This window comes from Leucoraja erinacea, chromosome 4 (genome assembly GCF_028641065.1).
Source record: "Leucoraja erinacea ecotype New England chromosome 4, Leri_hhj_1, whole genome shotgun sequence".
In the NCBI taxonomy this organism is placed as follows: domain Eukaryota; kingdom Metazoa; phylum Chordata; class Chondrichthyes; order Rajiformes; family Rajidae; genus Leucoraja; species Leucoraja erinaceus.
In genome coordinates, this window is record NC_073380.1 from 5,364,608 (window position 1) to 5,387,619 (window position 23,012).

At 48.6% G+C, this 23,012-nt stretch overlaps 1 protein-coding gene across 2 annotated transcripts in view; it reads left to right on the top strand.

Moving 5' to 3' along the window:
* The window catches only part of LOC129696112 (corticotropin-releasing factor receptor 2), a 139,417-nt gene that overhangs the window by 46,600 nt on the left and 69,805 nt on the right, over positions 1-23,012 (top strand). The window contains exons 1-2 of one of the 2 annotated variants that reach the window (XM_055633577.1): positions 15,895-16,115; positions 16,716-16,835. In XM_055633577.1, the coding sequence (XP_055489552.1) occupies positions 15,995-16,115; positions 16,716-16,835 (241 nt within the window). In that variant the 5' untranslated portion in view covers positions 15,895-15,994. Of the gene's footprint in view, positions 1-15,894; positions 16,116-16,715; positions 16,836-23,012 lie in introns of those variants that run through there. The other variant, XM_055633575.1, reaches the window with a different exon arrangement.

The window sequence follows — 23,012 nt, forward strand, 5'->3', positions numbered from 1 at the left end:
AACGTCACCTATCCATGTTCTCCACAGATGCTGTCTGACCCGCTGAGTTACTCCAGCACTCTGTGAAACGTCACCTATCCATGTTCTCCACAGATGCTGTCTGACCCGCTGAGTTACTCCAGCACTCTGTGAAACGTCACCTATCCATGTTCTCCACATTTGCTGCCTGACCCTCTGAGTTACTCCGGCACTCTGTGAAACGTCACCTATCCATGTTCTCCACAGATGCTGCCTGACCCACCGCTGAGTTACACCAGCACTGTGACTATCTACATTGTCGTATGTTGATCCTCTGTACACCAAGCTACCTCTCTCCTGGTCTGCGTCTCTCTCTGCTGTCTGCCTCTCTCTATGTGTCCATTCTACACCTATATTTCCAAAATTATCAATGATCCATTTCTTCTTGGAATTCGCACCTACGGTACCTACCGCAGATTTGACGCCATCTGTCCCTCTGTCCCAGTCTTTGTGTCTATCTATTTATATTCCTTGCATTCTATCCAGCAACCTGTGGCTGAAACTATTCCACTCCGCAGAATGTTGAGACACACAACATTCTCTATAGTGTCACGGGGTCATTATATTTATTCGTAAAATGCTGCAGATGCTGAAAAGCCACAAATAAAAAACAAAATTACATGTAAGATTATTAAGGGTTTGGACACGCTAGAGGCAGGAAACATGTTCCCGATGTTGGGGGAGTCCAGAACCAGGGGCCACACACAGTTTAAGAATAAGGGGTAAGCCATTTAGAACGGGGGCGAGGAAACACTTTTTAACACAGTGTTGTGAGTCTGTGGAATTCTCTGCCTCAGAGGGCGGTGGAGGCAGGTTCTCTGGATACTTTCAAGAAAGAGTTAGAGGCAGGAAACATGTTCCCGATGTTGGGGGAGTCCAGAACGGAGTCGAGGAAACACTTTTTCTCACAGAGAGTTGTGAGTCTGTGGAATCAATCAGTGTATCCAGAGAACCGGTGGTGGAGGACGGTTCTCTGGATACTTTCAAAAGAGAGCTAGATAGGGCTCTTAAAGATAGCTGAGTCAGGGGATATGGGAAGAAGGCAGGAACGGGGTACTGATTGGGGATGATCAGCCATGATCACATTGAATGGCGGTGCTGGCTCGAAGGGCCGAATGGCCTACTCCTGCACCTATTGTCTATTGTCTTTCCACCAAGTCGGCACCGACCAGTGATCCCCGCACGTTAACATTATCCTACACACACACCGGACAATTTAAATTTACACCGAGCCAATTAATATACAAACCTGCACGTCTTTGGAATGTGGGAGGAAACGGAAGATCTCTGAGAAAACCCACGCAGGTCATGGGGAGAACGTGCAAACACCGTACAGACAGCACCCGTGGTCTGTGAGGCAGCAACTCCACCGCTGCACCAGCGAGCCGCCCTGAACCTATATTCCATAGTTTCCATGTCTTGCATTTCATTCTGCTTCTGTCGTGTATTTCAAATCACATTATAATATCAGGATGATTTGATGTCAAAATGAACATGTACAAACTGAAATCGTTTCAGTACAGCAGACGGCTACAGGCACATTGGACTCCTAGACATCCATTACCTGAGGTGTTTGTAGGAATCCTGTGCTTACATTTAATCCAAGCTGACACTTTTTCCCCCCACACTTGTTTTTTTACTTAGCGATGAGTTCTAACATCAAAGGCTGAGGGAGTTTGGCAGGTCCCCAACAACTTGCACCATCTTCTACACATGCTCCGTGGAAAGCGTCTTATCGGGATGTATCACAGACTGGTTTGCAAACAGCAAGGACAATTTATAGAAGGCGGCAAAACCTCATTCCTCGAAGTGTGGGAGGAAACCGGAGCACCGGAGAAAACCCACGCGGGTCACATCATGAGAGTACAAACTCTGTACAGACAGCGCCCGAGGTCAGGATGGAACCTACCGCTGTGCCACAGTACCACCCTTGACTTCCTGAGCAGCAGACCTCAGTCAGTTGGCTAGTTAGTCAGTTTAGTTTATTGTCACGTGTACCGAGGTACAGTGAAAAGCTTTTTTGTTGCGTGCTAACCAGTCAGCGGAAAGCAAATACAGAATTACAATCGAGCCGTTCACAGTGTGCAGATACAGGATACAGGGAATAATGTTCAGTGCAAGGTAACGTCAATAGATAATAGGCGCAGGAGTAGGCCATTCGGCTCTTCGAGCCAGCACCATCATTCAATATGATCATGCTGGTCATCCCCAACCAGTACCCCGTTACTGCCTTCTCCCCATATTCCCTGACCCCGCTATCTTTAAGAGCCCTATCTAGCTCTCTCTTGAAAGCATCCAGAGAACCGGCCTCCACTGCCCCCAGAGACAGAGAATTCCACAGACTCACCACTCTCTGTGAGAAAAGGTGAGAAAAGGTGTTTCCTCATCTCCATTAATCTTAAAATGTGGCCCCAGGTTCTGGACTCTCCCAACATTGGGAACATGTTTCCTACCTCTAGCGTGTCCAAACCCTTAATAATCTTATATGTTTCAATAAGATCCCCTCTCATCCTTCTAAACTCCAGAGTCCAGTAAAGTCCAATTGATGATAGTCCAAGGGTCTTCAATGCGGTGGATGAGAGGTGAGGACTGCTATCTAGTTGGTGATAGGATGGTTCAGTTGCCTGATAACAGGTGGGGATTGCCGATGACATTTGCTGCACTGATGCTCATCAGGGTTGTGTATTCAGTCAGATGCTGTACTCCCTGAGTGGGCAAAACCATCTACACCATCAACACCACCAACATCATCAACACCATCTCCAACACCATCTCCACCATCAACACCATCTCCACCATCAACACCATCAACACCATCAACACCATCAACACCATCAACACCATCAACACCATCATCAACACCATCAACACCATCAACACCATCAACACCATCAACACCATCAACACCATCAACACCATCAACACCATCTCCACCATCAACACCATCTCCACCATCAACACCATCTCCACCATCAACACCATCAACACCATCAACACCATCAACACCATCAACACCATCTCCACCATCAACACCATCAACACCATCTCCACCATCAACACCATCAACACCATCAACACCACCACAACACCATCAACACCATCAACACCATCAACACCATCAACACCATCAACACCATCACCATCACCATCAACACCACACAACACCATCAACACCATCTCCACCATCAACACCATCAACACCATCTCCACCATCAACACCATCAACACCATCTCCACCATCAACACATCTACACCATCAACACCATCAACACCATCTACACCATCTACACCATCAACACCATCTACACCATCTACACCATCAACACCATCTACACCATCAACAACATCACCACCATCTACACCATCAACACCGTCAACACCACCAACACCATCTACACCATCAACACCATCAACACCATCAACACCATCAACACCATCTCCACCATCAACCCAGCTATTTACACATCTACATCAATGATCCACCATGAACACATTCAAAACATCAGCACATCTCCACCATCACACACAATCTCCACCAGTTCACCATGCAATCACCATCAACACCATCAGACACCATCTCCACCACCACACCATGGAGGATGGGCACATGAACACACCTGCAACACATCATCAAGGGAGAAGGGAGTCAGTGGATGGAGTGGACCGGGACTTCCAGAAAGCATTTGATAAGATCCCACATAGGAGATTAGTGGGCAGAATTAGGGGACCAAGGGGTATTGGGGGACACCCCAGAGTGCTGACATGGATCAACACCATCAACACCATCAACAAAGATCATAGGATTAACACCATCTACACATCTACACCATGGTTCCCAGTGACTAGCGCACCTAATCACCTCTAAAATCCTGATGCCCCCCCCCCCCCACCAATATGTGGTCAATGATAATTCTTGATCATTTAAAAGTGAACCGTTTCAAATTGAAGAAGCTTAACAAAGCCAATACCAGTTGTGAACTACTACACAATGAGACCACCTTTACTTGGACAGGTTGGAGGAGTGGGCAGATGCATGGCAGATGCAGTTTAATGCGGATAAATGTGAGGTTATCCACTTTGGTAGCAAAAACAGGAAGGCAGATTATTATCTAAATGGCGTCGTTGGGAAAAGGGGAAGAGCAACGGGATCTGGGGATCAACACCATCAACACCATCATCTCCATCACCATCAACACCATCAACACCATCTCCACCATCAACACCATCTCCACCATCAACCACATCTCCACCATCAACCATCAACACCATCTCCCCCATCTCCACCATCAACACCATCAACACCATCAACACCATCAACACCATCTCCACCATCAACACCATCACCACCATCTACACCATCACCACCATCACCACCATCAACACACAAAACACCATCTACACCATCACCACCATCAACACCACACACCCCACCCACATCACCATCACACCATCACCACCACCATCAACACATCTCCACCACAACAACACATTACACCTCCACCATCAACACCATCACCACCATCAACTCCACCATCCACCATCACCACCATCATCACCCATCATCACCATCAACACCATCACATCAACACCATCAACACCATCCACCATCATCAACACCATCTCCACATCCACACCATCCATCATCAACCATCATCCACCATCAACACATCAACCACCATCACCACCATCCCCCCCCACACCCCCCATCCACCCCACCATCACACCACATCTACATCATTCAATCATTTAACCACCAAGCTTGACACCAACCATCAACACCATCAACACCATCACACACATCACACACCATCAACCATCAGCAACCATCATTACCCCACACAAAACACCATCAAAAACCATCACACACATCAACACCATCAACACATCCAAAACATCAACCACATACACCATCCCACCATCAAAACCATCCAAAAAAACAACATCCATCAAAACACATCAACACCACAACACAACACCCCACAACAAAACCACAACAACACCATCAATTGCCATCCCCTTAACACCATCAACACCATCAACCCCACACACCAAACCAACATCCATCACCACCATCAACACCATCCTCCACCCATCAACACCATCCTCCCACCACCAACACCATCAACACCATCAACACCATCAGCACCACCATCTCCACACCATCTCCACCATCACCACCATCACCACCATCTCCACCATCAACACCATCTCCACCATCAACACCATCTCCACCAACAACACCATCACCACCATCACCACCATCAACATCCATACCATCACCCCCATCAACACCATCACCATATCACACCCATCAACACCATCTCCACCATCAACATCGAGTCTACCACCATCAATCACCTGATCACTCCATCTCCCCCATCCTCACCATCTCCTGCTTTCTCCCCAAACCCCTGATAACACTAATCAAGAATCATGAATCCCACCATCAATACCCAATGAATCGGTCGCCACCACCGTCTGTGGTGATGAATTTCAAAGCTTCTCCACCATCTCCACCATCAACACCATCTCCACCATCAACACCATCAACACCATCAACCACATCACCACCACCACATCAACACCATCAACCACCATCTCCACCATCACACACACCATCTCCACCATCTCTACCATCTCCACCCATCAACATCTCCACCATCACATCAACACCATCTCCACCATCAACACCATCTCCACCATCAACACCATCACCACACCACCATCACCACCATCTCCACCATCTCCACCATCACCACCATCTCCACCATCACCACCATCTCCACCATCAACACAACACCATCTACACCATCTCCACCATCAACACCATCTCCACCATCAACACCATCTCCACCATCAACACCATCAACACCATCAACACCATCTCCACCATCAACACCATCTCCACCATCTCCACCATCTCCCATCACCACACCATCAACACCATCTCCACCATCAACACCATCAACACCATCAACACCATCTCCACCATCTACACCATCTACACCTGCACCCATTGAACCACAGCCAGGTCATCAACAAAATCTTCGACAACCTTGTGTCATGGTGTCAGGAAAACCAACTAACTCCTAATGCCAACTAGATGAAAGATTTGGCTGTTGGCCTGAGGACATGGGAGAGGGAACACAACCTTCTTCATATGTTCAGAAGTGATAGGAGCAGAATTAGGCCATTCGGCCCATCGAGTCTACTCCACCATTCAATCATGGCTGATCTATCTCTCCTTCCTAACCCCATTCTCCTGCTTTCTCCCCGTAACCCCTGATACCCGTACTAATCAAGAATCAATGAATCTCATTCTTATAAATACCCAATGAATCGGTCGCCACCACCGTCTGTGGTGATGAATTTCAAAGCTTCACCACCCTCTGGCTAAATAAATTCCTTCTCATCACGTTTCAGAAGGTGTATCCTTTAATTCTGAGGCTGTGCCCTCTGGTCCTAGAATCTCCCACTAGTGGAAACATCCTCTCCTCAGCCACTCTATCCAGGCTTGTTGATCAGTGGTTTCATCAACAGAGGTGGTACAGAGATGGTCCACAGCTACAGGTTGCTGGGCAGCCTTACCTGGTCCCTTCAATAGACAATAGACAATAGGTACAGGAGTAGGCCATTTGGCCCTTCGAGCCAGCACCGCCATTCAATGTGATCATGGCTGATCATTCCCAATCAGTACCCCGTTCCTGCCTTCTCCCCATATCCCCTGACTCCGCCATCTTTAAGAGCCCTATCTAGCTCTCTCTTGAAAGCATCCAGAGAACCGGCCTCCACCGCCCTCTGAGGCAGAGAATTCCACAGACTCACAACTCTCTGTGAGAAAAAGTGTTTCCTCGTCTCCATTCTAAATGGCTTACTCCTTATTCTTAAACTGTGGGCCCTGGTTCTGGACTCCCCCAACATCGGGAACATGTTTTCTTGCCTCTAGCATGTCCCAAACCCCCTTAATAATCTTATATGTTTCACTAAGATCCCCCTCATCCTTCTAAACTCCAGTGTGTACAAGCCCAGCTGCTCCATTCTCTCAGCATATGACAGTCCCGCCATCCCGGGAATTAACCTTGTAAACCTACGCTGCACTCCCTCAATAGCAAGAATGTCCTTCCTCAAATTAGGGGACCAAAACTGTTCACAATACTCCAGGTGTGGTCTCACCAGGGCCCTGTACAACTGCAGTAGGACCTCCTTGCTCTAATACTCAAATCCTCTCGCTGTGAAGGCCAACACGCCATTAGCTTTCTTCACTGCCTGCTGTATCTGCATGCTGACTATCTGTGACTGATGTACCTGTACAAGGACGCCCAGGTATCGTTGCACCTCCCATTTTCCTAACAATTTAGGTAATTATCTGCCTTCCTGTTCTTGCCACCAAAGTGGATAAGCTCACATTGATTCACATTATACTGCATTTGCCGTGCATCTGCCCACTCACACAACCTGTCCATGTCACCCTGCAGCCTCATAGCATCTCCTCACAGCTCACACTGCTACCCAGATTTGTGTCATCCGCAAACTTGGAGATGTCACATTTAATTCCTTCTTCTGAGTCATTAATATATTATAAATAACTGGGGTCCCAGCACCGAGCCTTGCGGCACCCCACTCGTCACTGCCTGCCATTGTGAAAAGGACCCGTTAATTCCTACTCTTTGCTTCCTGTCTGCCAACCTGTTCTCTATCCATGTCAATACCCTACCCCCAAGACCATGTGCTCTAATTTTGCACACTAACCTCTTGTGTGGGACCTTGTCAAAGGCTTTTTGAAAGTCCAGATACACCACATCCACTGGCTCTCCCTTATCCATTCTACTTGTTACATCCTCAAAAAATTCCAGCAGATTAGTTGAGCATGATTTCCCCTTCATAAATCCATGCTGACTTTGACCGATAATGGATCTCAAGTCTGTACTGTTCTTTGTTGCTCTGAGAACCAGGTTTTTGCTCTAGTATTGGGGTTATCAATGAATTATTGTTTAATTTATTATATATAATCCATACATGTTTCACAGCACCTCGGTACACATGACAAGAACCTAAACATGATAGACACAGCAGAGTGCTGGAGTAATACTCAGCGGTGTCAGGCAGCATCTGTGGAGAACATGGATAGGTGACTACTTTCACAGAGTGCTGGAGTAACTCAGCGGGTCAGGCAGCATCTGTGGAGAACATGGATAGGTGACGTTTCACAGAGTGCTGGAGTAACTCAGCGGTCAGGCAGCATCTGTGGAGAACATGGATAGGTACGTTTCACAGAGTGCTGGAGTCACACGGTGCTGGAATATCTCAGCGGGTCAGTCAGCATCTCTGGAGAACATGGATAGGTGACGTTTCACAGAGTGCTGAAGTAACTCAGGGGGTCAGGCAGCATCTGTGGAGAACATGGATAGGTGGCGTTTCACAGAGTGCTGGAGTAACTCAGGGGGTCAGGCAGGAAGGACTAGGTGACGTTTCGGGTCGAGACCCTTCTTCAGACAGAGAGTTGTGAGTCTGTGGAATTCTCTGCCTCAGGAGGCCGGTGGAGGCCGGTTCTCTGGACACTTTCAGGAGAGAGCTAGATAGGGCTCTTAAAGATAGCGGAGTCAGGGGATATGGGGAGAAGGCAGGAACGGGGTACTGATTGGAGATGATCAGCCATGATCACATTGAATGGCGGTGCCGGGGCGAATGATTCCCATTGTCTATTGGACTTTATTTGAAGATGCCACTGTCAATGTGTCGGCATCACTTGTCGTGCCGCGGTTCGGAGGCCGCACGGCTTCATAATGACTATGATCAGCGGCTGATGAGGGCAGTAGTTGAGAGTGTAACCACAAGATAGAGAGAGGCAGAGGGAGCACTGCCAGGGATGGTGACATCGGGAGCTTGCGGGTCCCTAGCGGGAGACCGCTTTTCGGAGCTCCTGCAGCGGCAGCTTCTCCCGTCCGAGTTGCGGGGCTGATGGTGACCCGGAGAGGGGCCTTACATCGCCCGGCGTGGCTTATAGACCACAGGACTTGCCAGCACCCGCTGGGGGCTCCAACATCAAGACCCGGAGAGGGGCCTTACATCGCCTGGCACGGCTTAAAGACCGCAGGACTTGCCAGCGTCCACCGGGGGCTTTAACATCAATAGAAGAATGGAGAGCAGGGGAGAGACAAGACTTTGCCTTCCATCACAGTGAGGAGAAGATTCTCAGTGATGGGTGTTTGTGTAAATTGTGTTAATTGTGTGTCTTGGTTTTTTTTTTCTTGTTGTATGACTGGAGAAAATTAATTTTGTTTGAATTTCTTTTGAGGTTCAAATGACAATAAATGGTATTGTTATTGTATTGTGTATTGAAATGCAAATGACAGAAAGAAATTGTGAGGGAGAAAGGTGACGAGAGAAAAGGGTGCTGATGATGAGAGGACGCAGTGAACATCGAATAAGATAGGGCCTTAAATATATCCACTGACTTGTGGCCTCCACAGTCTTCTGTGCAATGAATCCCACAGATTCTCCACCCTCGGGGTAAAGAAATTCCTCCCCATCTCCTTCCTAAAAGAACGTCCATTAATTCTGAGGCTGTGTGGAGCCTTATAGAGCCTCGGAGAGAGAGAATATACATACGTAACCAAGATAAGGACAGAGGAAGAGAGAGAGAGAGAGAGAGAGATATAACCATATAACCATATAACAATTACAGCACGGAAACAGGCCATCTCGACCCTTCTAGTCCGTGCCCGAACACATAATCTCCCCTAGTCCCATATACCTGCGCTCAGACCATAACCCTCCATTCCCCTCCCATCCATATAACTATCCATTTATTTTTAAATGATAAAACGAACCTGCCTCCACCACCTTCACTGGAAGCTCATTCCACACAGCTACCACTCTCTGAGTAAAGAGGTTCCCCCTCATGTTACCCCTAAACTTCAGTCCCTTAATTCTCATGTCATGTCCCCTTGTTTGAATCTTCCCTACTCTCAGTGGGAAAAGCTTTTCCACGTCAACTCTGTCTATCCCTCTCATCATTTTAAAAACCTCTATCAAGTCCCCCCTTAACCTTCTGCGCTCCAAAGAATAAAGCCCTAACTTGTTCAACCTTTCTCTGTAACTTAGTTGCTGAAACCCAGGCAACATTCTAGTAAATCTCCTCTGTACTCTCTTTATTTTTTTGACATCCTTCCTATAATTAGGCGACCAAAATTGTACACCATACTCCAGAATTGGCCTCACCAATGCCTTATACAATTTTAACATTACATCCCAACTTCTATACTCAATGCTCTGATTTATAAAGGCCAGCACACCAAAAGCTTTCTTTACCACCCTATCTACATGAGATTCCACTTTCAGGGAACTGTGCACAGTTATTCCCAGATCCCTCTGTTCACCTACACTCTTCAATTCCCTACCATTTACCATGTACGTCCTATTTTGATTTGTCCTGCCAAGATGTAGCACCTCACACTTATCAGCATTAAACTCCATCTGCCATCTTTCAGCCCACTCTTCCAACTGGCATAAATCTCTCTGTAGACTTTGAAACTCTACTTCATTACCCGCAACCCCACCTATCTTAGTATCATCTGCATACTTACTAATCCAATTTACCACACCATCATCCAGATCATTGATGTACATGACAAACAACAGTGGACCCAACACAGATCCCTGTGGCACCCCACTCGTCACTGGCCTCCAACCTGACAAACAACCATCCACCATTACTCTCTGGCATCTCCCATTCAGCCACTGTTGAATCCATCTTGCTACTCCACCATTAATACCCAACCATTGAACCTTCTTAACCAACCTTCCATGAGGAACCTTGTCAAAGGCCTTACTCAAGTCCATATACACAACATCCACTGCGTTACCCTCATCAATTTCCCGAGTAACATCTTCAAAAAATTCAAGAAGATTAGTTAAACAAGACCTTCCAGGCACAAATCCATGTTGACTGTTCCTAATCAGACCCTGTTTATCCAGATGCTTATATATATTATCTCTAAGTATTCTTTCCATTAATTTGCCCACCACTGACGTCAAACTAACAGGTCTATAATTGCTAGGTTTACTCTTAGACCCCTTTTTAAACAATGGAACAACATGCGCAGTACGCCAATCCTCCGGCACTATTCCCATTTCTAATGACATTTTAAATATTTCTGCCATAGCCCCTGCTATTTCTACACTAACTTCCCTCAATGTCCTAGGGAATATCCTGTCCGGACCTGGACACTTATCCACTTTTATATTTCTCAAAAGTGTCAGTACTTCCTCTTCTTTGATCCTCATAGTTTCCATAGCTACTCTACTTGTTTCCCTTACCTCACATAATTCAATATCCTTCTCCTTGGTGAATACCGAAGAAAAGAAACTGTTCAATATCTCCCCCATCTCTTTTGGCTCTGCAGATAGTTGTCCACTCTGACTCTCTAATGGACCAATTTTATCCCTCGTTATCCTTTTGCTATTAATATAGCGATAGAAACCCTTCGGATTTACTTTTCCCTTACTTGCCAAAGCAACCTCATATCTTCTTTTAGCTTTTCTAATTTCTTTCTTAAGATTCTTTTTACATTCTTTATACTCCTCAAGCACCTCATTTACTCCATGCTGCCTATAATTATTGTAGATCTCCCTCTTTTTCCGAACCAAGTGTCCAATTTCCCTTGAAAACCATGGCTCTTTACAATTTTTACGATTTCCTTTCAACCGAACAGGGACATAAAGATTCTGTACTCTTAAAATTTCACCTTTAAATGTACTCCATTTCTCTTCCACATCTTTCCCATAAAACAAACTGTCCCAATTTACTCCTTTTAAATCCTTTCGCATCTCCTCAAAGTTAGCCTTTCTCCAATCAAAAATCTCAACCCTAGGTCCCGTTTTGTCCCTCTCCATAATTATATTGAAACTAATGGTATTGTGATCTCTGGACCCGAACGGTTCCCCAACGCATACCTCTGCCACCTGACCCATCTCATTTCCTAACAGGAAGTCCAGTACCGCCCCTTCTCTAGTAGGTACTTCTATGTATTGTTGTAAAAAACTATCCTGCACACATTTTACAAACTCCAACCCATCCAGCCCATTTACAGAATGTGTTTCCCAGTCTATGTGTGGAAAATTGAAATCTCCCACAATCACTACTTTGTGCTTACCTACTAATATCTGCAATCTCCTTACATATATTTGCTCTTCCAATTCTCGCTCCCCATTTGGCGGTCTATAATACACCCCTATAAGTGTTGCTACCCCTTTCCCATTTCTCAGTTCCACCCAAATAGCCTCCCTAGACGAGCCCTCTAATCTATCCTGCCAAAGCACTGCTGTAATATCTTCCCTGATAAGCAATGCAACACCTCCACCTCTTGCCCCTCCAATTCTATCACACCTGAAGCAACGAAATCCTGGAATATTTAGTTTCCAATCACAGCCCTCCTGCAACCATGTTTCACTGATCGCCACAACATCATACTTCCAGGTGTCAATCCAGGCTCTAAGTTCATCCACTTTTCTTACAATGCTCCTAGCATTAAAATATACACATTTAAGAAACCCACCCTCTCTTATTCTCTGTTTATTTTCTTTTTCTTCTCTCTCCCCTACATTTTGGGTCAGAGTGCTACCATTCTCTGCCCCCCTGCCTCACACACTGACTGCTAGCTTTCCCAATTTGAGACCCTCCCCCCAACCATACTAGTTTAAAGTCTCCCCAGTAGCCTTTGCAAATCTCCCCGCCAGGATATTGGTCCCCCTTGAGTTCAAGTGCAACCCGTCCTTTCTGTACAGGTCGCACCTTCCCCAAAAGAGGTCCCAATGATCCAGAAACTTGAATCCATACCCACTGCACCAGTCCCTCATCCACGCATTTATCCTCCACCTCGCTCCATTCCTACTCTCACTGTCGCGTGGCACAGGCAGTAATCCTGAGATTGTTACCTTTGCAGTCCTTCTCCTTAACTCTCTACCTAATTCCCTAAATTCTTCTTTCAAGACCTCTTCTCTTTTTTTACCTATGTCGTTGGTACCTATATGTACCACAACCTCAGGCTCCTCTCCCTCCCATTTCAGGATTTCTTGGACCCGTTCAGACACATCCCTGACCCTGGCACCAGGGAGGCAAACTACCATCCGGGACTCCTGTCTACGTCCACAGAATCGCCTATCCGACCCCCTGACTATAGAGTCCCCTATTACAATTGCCCTCCTCTTCTTTTCCTTACCCTTCTGAGCAACCGGACCGGATACCAGATACTGAGGGAAATAGACTGAGAAACTTGGGGCAGTCACGGTGGAGCAGCGGGTAGAGTTACTGCACAGCGCCAGAGACCCGGGTTCCATCCTGACTACGGGCGCTATCTGTACGGAGTTTGCACGTTCTCCCCGTGACCTGCGTGGGTTTTCTCCGGGTGCTCCGGTTTCACCCCACACTCCAAAGACATACAGGTTTGTAGGTTAATTGACTTAGGTAAATTGTCACTAATGTGTGTGTGTGGGATACTATTAATGTGGAATGGGTGGGCCAAAGGGCCTGTGTCCGTGCTGTATCTCTTGTAAGACTTGCTCAAGATTCCAGCATCTGCAGTTCCTTGTGTCTGCCCACTGGGACAGAGAGGGAGAGAGAGGGAGAGAGAGAGGGAGAGAGAGAGGGAGGGAGGAGAGAGAGAGAGAGAGAGAGAGAGAGAGGGAGAGAGAGAGGGAGAGGGAGAGAGGAGAGAGAGAGGGGGAGAGAGAGGGAGAGGGAGAGAGAGGGAGAGGAGAGGGAGAGGGAGAGGGGGAGGGAGGGAGAGAGAGAGGGGGGAGAGAGAGAGAGAGGGGAGAAAGAGGGAGAGAGAGAGAGAGGAGAGGAGAAAGAGAGAGAGAGATAGGGGAGAGAGAGAAGAGGGGGAGGAGAGAGAGAGAGAGAGAGGGAGAAAGAGGGAGAGAGATAGAGGGAGAGAGAGAGGGGGGGGAGAGAGGGGGGGAGAGGGAGAGAGAGAGAAGGGGGAGAGGTGAGAGAGAGGGAGAAAGAGGGAGAGAGAGAGAGAGGGAGAGAGAGAGAGCATCAAGTGTGAAGAATAGTCTCCTGTCCACCCACCTCCACAGACGCTGCCCGACCCGACCCGACCCGACCCGCTGAGTTCCTCCAGCGCTCTGTCTGTCCCTCTGTCTGTAGCCCGGGGATTCCACTCGTGAGATTCTCTCCCGAGGCCGGGACTCGCGAAGATTGATCGCGGCCAAAGATAAACATGCTCCACGGGGAAAGGAATAAGAGACTCGGAATATGTAGGGAGCGAAACAATGATGGCAAAGGGGGCAGTGTGGCACATCACACAACCTCAACACAAATATCTGGAGCAAATGCACCCTGGAACAGGCACAGACAGACAGAGACGGGAATGTGGTGTAAGCTGCTAGACTGACCGGGTAGCGGGGGGTAAAGAGAGGCGGGGGGGGGGTACGGGAGAGGGGGGGAGGAGATGAGAGGGGGAGAGAGAGGAGGGAGGGGGAGGGAGAGGGGGAGAGAGGAGGGAGGGGAGAGGGGGGGAGAGAGGGGAGAGAGAGTGGGAGAGAGAGAGAGGGGGGGAGGGAGAGAGGGGGGGAGAGAGAGAGGGAGACAGGAGGGGGGAGGGAGGGGGGAGGGGGGGGGAAGAGAGAGAGGATTTAGAGTTACAGAGAGAGGGGGGGGAGAGAGAGGGAGGGAGAGAGAGGGGAGAGAGAGGGAGGGAGAGAGGAGAGAGAGAGAGGGGGAGGGGGGGAGAGATGAGGGAGAGAGGGAGGGAGAGGGGAGGGAGAGAGCGGAGGGGAGAGAGAGGGAGAGAGAGAGAGGGAGGGAGAGAGGGAGAGAGAGGGGGAGAGAGAGGGAGGGAGGGGAGAGAGGGGGGGAGAGGGGGAGAGAGAGAGGGGGGAGAGGGGGGGGGGGAGAGAGGGGGAGAGGGAGAGGGAGAGAGAGAGAGGGAGGGAGAGGGGGAGGGAGAGAGGGAGAGGGAGAGAGAGGGGGGTAAGAGAGGAGGTAGAGAGAGAGAGGGGAGAGAGGGGGGAGAGAGAGAGAGAGAGGGGGGGAGGGGAGAGAGAGGGGAGGAGAGAGGGAGAGAGAGAGAGGGAAGGAAAAGGGAGGGAGAGGGGGGAGGGAGAGGGAGGGAGAGAGAGAGAGAGAGAGAGGAGAGGGGGGAGGGGGAGAGGGAGGGAGATAGAGAGAGAGATATATATATATATATATATATATATAGAGAGATAGAGAGAGAGAGACAGGTTCACTGTGGCCGGTAAGAGAAAGAGATATAGAGAGAGACAGAGAGAGAGACACACACACAGAGAGACAGAGAAGAGAGAGACAGAGACAGAGAGAGAGAGACAGAGAGAGAAAGATAAGAGAGAGAGAGAGACTGAGAGCGAGAATGATAGAGAGAGACAGAGAGAGACTGACGGAGAGACAGAGAGAGAGACAGGGCAGGGGAGTGAGGCTGAGGGCAGCGGGCGTGGGAGACACGGGATGGGGTACACATTGGTTGATCAGCCGCGGGCCCCAACACTTCAATTGGCCACAGGGGTGGAGCGAGTGGAAGAGGGAGGGGGTGAGGTTTTAAAAACAAGACGCCCCCCTTCTCTCCCCCTCTTCCCTCCCCCCTCTCTCTCTCTCTCTCTCTCTCCTCTCTCTTCTCTCTCCCCCTCCTCCCTCACTCTCTCTTCCACTTTCTCTCTCTCCTCTCCCTCTCTTCCCTCACCCTCCCACACACGCACTTTCTCTCTCCCCTCCCTCAATCTGTCTCTCTCTCTCTCCCTCCCTCCCTCCCTCTCTCTCTCTCTCTTCCCCATCCTTCTCCTCTCTATCCTTCTCTCTCCTCCCTCTCTCTCTCTCTCTCTCTCTCCTCCCTCCCTCCCTCTCCTCTCTCTCTCTCTCCCTCCTCCCTCCCTCTCTCCCATATATAACTGTGAGAGGGAGAGAGAGAGAGAGAGAGAGAGAGAGGACAGACGCTCCGGCACTCACCGCCCGCGGACCATGGACTCGACCCTCTACCAGATCATCATTGACGAGTTGGACCCCAACTGCAGCCTGTTCGATGCCCTGCACGGCCCGCCTGCTGCCCGCCTGCCGCCCGCCCCGCCCGCCGACCTGACCGGTAGGTGGGACAGCCCCGACCCCGACCCCGACCCCAGCCCCGCGACCTCCACATGTATGTAGCCCGTGGTTTCAAAGCAACTGCAGATGCTGGGTGACACCGCAAATAGACACAGGATGCTGGAGTAACTCAGCGGGACAGGCAGCATCTCTAGAGACAAGATGCTGGAGTAACTCAGCGGGAAACTGCTGGAGTAACTCAGGGCAGCATCTCTAGAGACAAGATGCTGGAGTAACTCAGCGGGACAGGCAGCATCTCTAGAGACAAGATAGACACAAACTGCTGGAGTAACTCAGGGGGACAGGCAGCATCTCTAGAGACAAGATGCTGGAGTAACTCAGCGGGACAGGCAGCATCTCTAGAGACACAGAGTGCTGGAGTAACTCAGCGGGCCAGGCAGCATCTTTGGAGAGAAGGAATCGATGAGGTTTCGGGTCGAGACCGTTCCTCAGTGAGAGTCGCGGGAGAGGGAGACGGGAGATATAGACGGCGATGTGGAACTGATGAATGATTTGACGCTCTTCTTTTTCTCCCCCCCACCCCCGGGTTGCCTTTGCTCGCTGTAACCCTCTGCCTCTGTGTTTGACCTTGCCCCCAAAGGTGTCTACTGTAACTCCACCATGGACGAGATAGGGACGTGTTGGCCACCCTCCACCGCCGGACAGCTGGTGGCCAGACCCTGCCCCGAGTTCTTCAACGGAGTCAAGTACAACACCACAAGTAGGAACTGCTTTCACCACCTATACGCTGTCAAAATGCCCATTTGCCGTTGTGTAGGGAGGAGCCGTCGCTGTAGCTGTAGCTGCCGCTTGTTGCCCGGGGATGGCCACACACACGTGTGTCTATCTCTAGACTAAACTAACATCTACACTTCTGTGCTTCTCCTTCAATCTCATTGAAACATATAAGATTATTAAGGGTTTGAGGCAGGAAACATGTTCTCGATGTTGGGGGAGTCCAGAACCAGGGGCCACACAGTTTAAGAATAAGGGGTAAGCCATTTAGAACAGAGACGAGGAAACACTTTTTCTCACAGAGAGTTGTGAGTCTGTGGAATTCTCTGCCTCAGAGGGCGCTGGAGGCCAGTTCTCTGGATACTTTCAAGAGAGAGCTAGATAGGGCTCTTAAAAATAGTGGAGTCAGGGGATATGGGGAGAAGGCAGGAACGGGGTATTGATTGGGGATGATCAGCCATGATCACATTGAATGGCGGTGCTCAAAGGGCCGAATGGCCTACTCCTGCACCTATTGTGTATTGTCCTCTTTATCTGCTTTTGTCTTGGTTTTCTGTAAAAGGCAGTTTAAAAAAACCCCACTGTAGACACAAGGAACTGCAGATGCAGGTTAAAACACTAAAGACACAGAGTGCTGGAGTAACCCAGCGGGTCAGGCAGCATCTGTGGAGAACATGGATAGGTGACGTATCAGGTGGGACCCTATCCATGTTCTCCACAGATGCTGCCGGACCTGCTGAATTACTCCAGCACTCTGTGTCTAACTTTCATGTAAACCAGCATCTGTGGTTCCATGTTTCTCCTTTTTAAGTTTACAGAGAGTTAGATTTAGTACTTCGGGCTAAAGGAAACAAGGGATATGGGGAGAAGGCAGGAACGGGGTACTGATTGGAGATGATCAGCCATGATCACATTGAAAGGCGGTGCTGGCTCGAAGGGCTGAATGGCCTCCTCCTGCACCTATTGTCTTTGTTTCGCTGTAGATGGCCCAATTTTTTTTTAAACCCACGGTGGCCACAAGGAACTGCAGATGCTGGTTAATAGACAGAAGTATTAGGGTGTCAGGGGTTACAGGGAGAAGGCTGGAGAATGGGGTTGAGAGGGAGAGATAGATCAGCCATGATTGAATGGCGGAGTAGACTTGATGGGCCGAATGGCCTAATTCTGTACCTATCCCTTATGAACATGAGAGTACAAAGACACAAAGTGCTCGAGGATTTTATTTAATTTTTCACATGTTTAAAATATAATGTTTTATCTTTAATTGTCGACCGTAAAATCTGTTGTTACTTGTGAGCAAGCACCAAGGCAAATTCCTTGTACGTATACATACTTGGCTCATAACATTTGTCAATAGACAATAGACAATAGGTGCAGGAGTAGGCCATTCTAAATAAAGTGTATCATGGCTGATCAAAACCTGTAAAGTTCTCCCCATATCAATATCTTAAGAGCCCTATCTAGCTCTCTCTTGAAAGTATCCAGAAACCGGCCTCCACCGCCTCTGAGGCAGAGAATTCAATTGAGAAAAAGTGTTTCCTCGTCTCCGTTCTAAATGGCTTACCCCTTATCTTTAAACTGTGGCCCCTGGACTCGAGTGTTTCCTGCCTCTAGCGTGACCAGCCCTTAATATTCTTATATGTTTCAATAAGATGCCCTCTCATCCTTCTAAATTCCAGAGTATACAATTCAATTTATTCAATTCAATTCAAAATGCTGGAGTAACTGAGCGAGTCGACCAACATCTCTAGAACGTGGACAGGTGATGTTTTGGGTCGGGACCCTTCTTCAGACTGATTGGGGTTTAAAACACTCGTGTGTATCTGTGTGTGATACGTGTTAGAAATTAGCTGGTTGCATTTGGGAATCAGACACAAAGCTGTTAAACCAGAATGAGTGTAAATGGTGAGTTGGACCCGGCCAAGGGTGAGGTGACAATAGACAATAGGTGCAGGAGTAGGCCATTCGGCCCTTTGAGCCAGCACCGCCATTCAATGTGACCATGGCTGATCATCCCCAATCAGTACCCCGTTCCTGCCTTCTCCCCATATCCCCTGACTCCGCTATCTTTAAGAGCCCTATCTAGCTCTCTCTTGAAAGTATCCAGAGAACCGGCCTCCTGCTGAAGGAAGATATGGCTTCATGGATGGGGCAGGTTTCGAGCGAGACCCAAGGAACTGCAGGTGCTGGAACCTTGCAGAAAGCACAAAGTGCTGGAGGAACTCAGCAGGTCAGGCAGCATCAATGGGCATTCGGCGTTCCGGGTCTGGACCTTCCTCACATTGAGAGGGGCACTGGCCACACGTGGCTAAAAGAAGAGCTTAGATGGGGTATCTTGGGGCAGCATGGTTGAGATGGGCCGAAGGGCCTGTTTCCGTGCACTGTCACTCTAAGAGGCAAGAAGAGGTCCCGGATAGGATGGCGTCGGCTGTTAAATGTTGTTGGTAAAAACACGGTGGCACAGCGGTAGAGTTGCTGCTTCACGGCGTCAGAGACCAGGGTTCGATCCCGACCACGGGTGCTGTCTGTACGGAGTTTGTACGTTCTTCCCATGACCCGTGTGGGTTTGCTCCGGGTACTCCGGTTTCCTCCCGCACTCTGAAGGCGTGCAGGTTTGTAGGTAAACTGGTCCTCTGTAAATGGCCACCAGTGTGTGTGGGGAGAGGATTTGAAAACGGAATAACGTGGAACTAGTGTAAACTTGTAGAAACAAGGAACTGCTGGTTTATATCAAAGATAGAGACCCAGAGTGCTGGAGTAACTCAGCGGGTCAGGCAGCATCTGTGGAGAACATGGATAGGTGACGTTTCACAGAGTGTTTGAGTAGAGCGGGTCAGGCAGCATCTGTGGAGAACATGGATAGGTGACCTTTCACAGAGTGCTTCTCAGCGGGTCAGGCAGCATCTGTGGAGAACATGGATAGGTGACGTGACACAGAGCTGGAGTTACTCCAGCAGCATCTGTGGAGAACATGGATAGGTGACGTTTCACAGAGTGCTGGAGTAACTCAGCGGGTCAGGTTCTGTGGAAACGTGGATAGGCGTTTCGCCAAAGAAGGGTCCCCATCCGAAACATCACCTATCCATGTTCTCCACAGATGCTGCCTGACCCGCTGAGTTACTCCAGCACTGGTGATGCGCCACAGATTCCTCAGCGGGACAATCTCCACTAACGCCTGCAATGCAGTCACCGAACTGGTTAAAATAATCCACACAGACAGGAAACCAGAGAGATGTTCTTTCTTACAACTGGCCTTTGTAATCTTCACCGCTTCCCCGGAAAGAATCAGCAAAGTTTCTCTGAAGTAATTCACAGACGGGGCTCGATGTTTAATTGGAAAGATAAGGAATAATGGTGCGTGTGGAGTATTGCGTACAGTTCTGGTCGCCCCCATTACAGGAAGGATGCCGAGGATGCAGAGGAGATTCACCGCAACGATAGGCAATAGACAATAGGTGCAGGAGTAGGCCATTCGGCCCTTCAAGCCAGCATTGCCATTCAATGCGATCATGGCTGATCATCCCCAATCAGTACCCCGTTCCTGCCTTCTCCCCATATCCCCTGACTCCGCTATCTTTAAGAGCCCTATGTAACTCTCTCTTGAAAGCATCCAGAGAACCGGCCTCCACCGCCCTCCGAGGCAGAGAATTCCACAGACTCACCACTCTCTGTGTGAAAAAGTGTTTCCTCGTCTCCGTTCTAAATGACTTACCCCTTATTCTTAAACTGTGTGTGTGTGGCCCCTGGTTCTGGACTCACCCAACATCGCAAACATGTTTAACGCCCCTAGCGTGTCCAAACCCTTAATAATCTTATATAGTCTGGGCTGCGTCCACAAAGGTTAAAATCTCTGGTCTAAAAGGCACAAAGTAACGTTGGATGTTTCCACGAGGGGCGAGGGAGAGACGGAGTTGCCCATGGGAGAAGCTGGAGTGAATTGTCAGGTTTGTGTCAGTCAGGGCTGTGTAGCCACTCTGCAGAGGGCTTGCTGGAGGCTGCATTCAGAACGCATTAAGATGCATCGCAGAAAATACTTGCATGAATATTGCAACATCGATGCAAGAAGTGTTGTTGCAACGTGTTTGTTAGCCTAGAACAAACTGCTGAGATGGAATCCCTCTGGTGATAGTGCAGGTTTGTCAGTGTAATTGTGAGCCACTTACAGAACATCGAACACAGAACACAGCACAGGATGGGGGGAGAGGGGGAGCACAGCAGGTACAGTAGGCAGTGAAGTAAGCATGTTAGAAACATAGAAACATAGAAAATAGGTGCAGGAGTAGAAGCCATTCGGCCCTTCGAGCCTGCACCACCATTCAATATGATCATGGCTGATCATCCAACTCAGTATCCTGTACCTGCCTGCTCTCCATACCCCCTGATCCCTTCAGCCACATCTAACTCCCGCTTAAATATAGCCAATGAACTGTGGCCTCAACTACCTTCTGTGGCAGAGAATTCCACAGATTCACCACTCTCTGTGTGAAAATTTTTTTTCTCATCTCGGTCCTTTCCCCCTTACCCTTAAGCTGTGACCCCTTGTCCTGGACTTCTCCCAACATCGGCAACAATCTTCCTGTATCTAGCCTGTCCAACCCCTTAAGAATTTTGGACGTTTCTATAAGATTCCCCCTCAATCTTCTAAATTCTAGCATCTACAAGCCGAGTCTATCCAGTCTTTCTTCATATGAAAGTCCTGACATCCCAGGAATCAGTCTGGTGAACCTTCTCTGTACTCCCTCTATGGCAAGAATGTCCTTCCTCAGATTAGGAGACCAAAACTGTACGCAATACTCCAGGTGTGGTCTCACCAAGACCCTGTACAACTGCAGTAGAACCTCCCTGCTCCTATACTCAAATACTTTTGCTATGAATGCTAACATACCATTCACTTTCTTCACTGCCTGCTGCACCTGCATGCCTACTTTCAGGTGACAGGTGTACCATGACACTCAGGTCTCGCTGCATATCCCCTTTTCCTAATCGGCCACCAATGTTGGCTTTTATAACAAGAGGAGGCGAGTATAGAAGCAAAGAGGTCCTTCTGCAGTTGTACAGAGCCCTAGTGAGACCACACCTGGAGTATTGTGTGCAGTTTTGGTCCCCTAATTTGAGGAAGGACATTCTTGCTATTGAGGGAGTGCAGCGTAGGTTTACAAGGTTAATTCCCGGGATGGCGGGACTGTCATATGCTGAGAGAATGAAGCGGCTGGGCTTGTGCACTCTGAAGTTTAGAAGGATGAGAGGGTATCTTATTGAAACACATAAGATTATTAAGGGTTTGGACACGCTGGAGGCAGGAAACATTTTCCCGATGTTGGGGGAGTCCAGAACCAGGGGCCACGTTTTAAGAATAAGGGGTAAGCCATTTAGAACGGAGACGAGGAAACACTTTTTCTCAGAGAGTGATGAGTCTGTGGAATTCTCTGCCGCAGAGGGCGGTGGAGGCCAGTTCTTTGGATACTTTCAAGAGAGAGCTAGATAGGGCTCTTAAAGATAGCCGAATGGGGAGAAGGCTGGAACGGGGTACTGATTGGGGATGATCCTGCACCTATCGTCTATTGTCTATTATCTATAATACAGGAAAAGTTAAGAAAGACGCCAGAATTAATGGGGCAGACAGCTCACAAATGGTTAGGAGAGTATGGCCAAGTGAAATAGGAATCGATGTGAAAGGTGAGGTGAGTAATGGATTAAAAGTATTGTATATAAATGCGCGAAGTATAAGGAATAAAGTGGATGAGCTTGAGGCTCCGTTAGAAACTGGCAAGTATGATGTTGTGGGAATTACTGAGACATGGCTGCAAGAGGGCCAGGGCTGGGAACTGAATATTCAAGGGTAAACCTCCTATCGAAAAGACAGACAGGTGGGCAGAGGGGGTGGGATAGCCCTGTTGGTGAGGAATGAAATTCAGTCCCTTGCAAGGGGTGACATTGAAACAGGAGATGTGGAGTCAGTATGGATAGAACTAAGGAATTGTAAGGGTAAAAAGACCCTAATGGGACTAATCTACAGGCCCCCAAACAGTAGCCTGGACATAGGGCACAAGTTGAATCAGGAGTTAAAATTGGCATGTAGCAAAAGTAATGCTGTGGTTGTTATGGGAGATTTCAACATGCAGGTTGACTGGGAAAATCAGGTTGGTACTGGACCCCAGGAAAG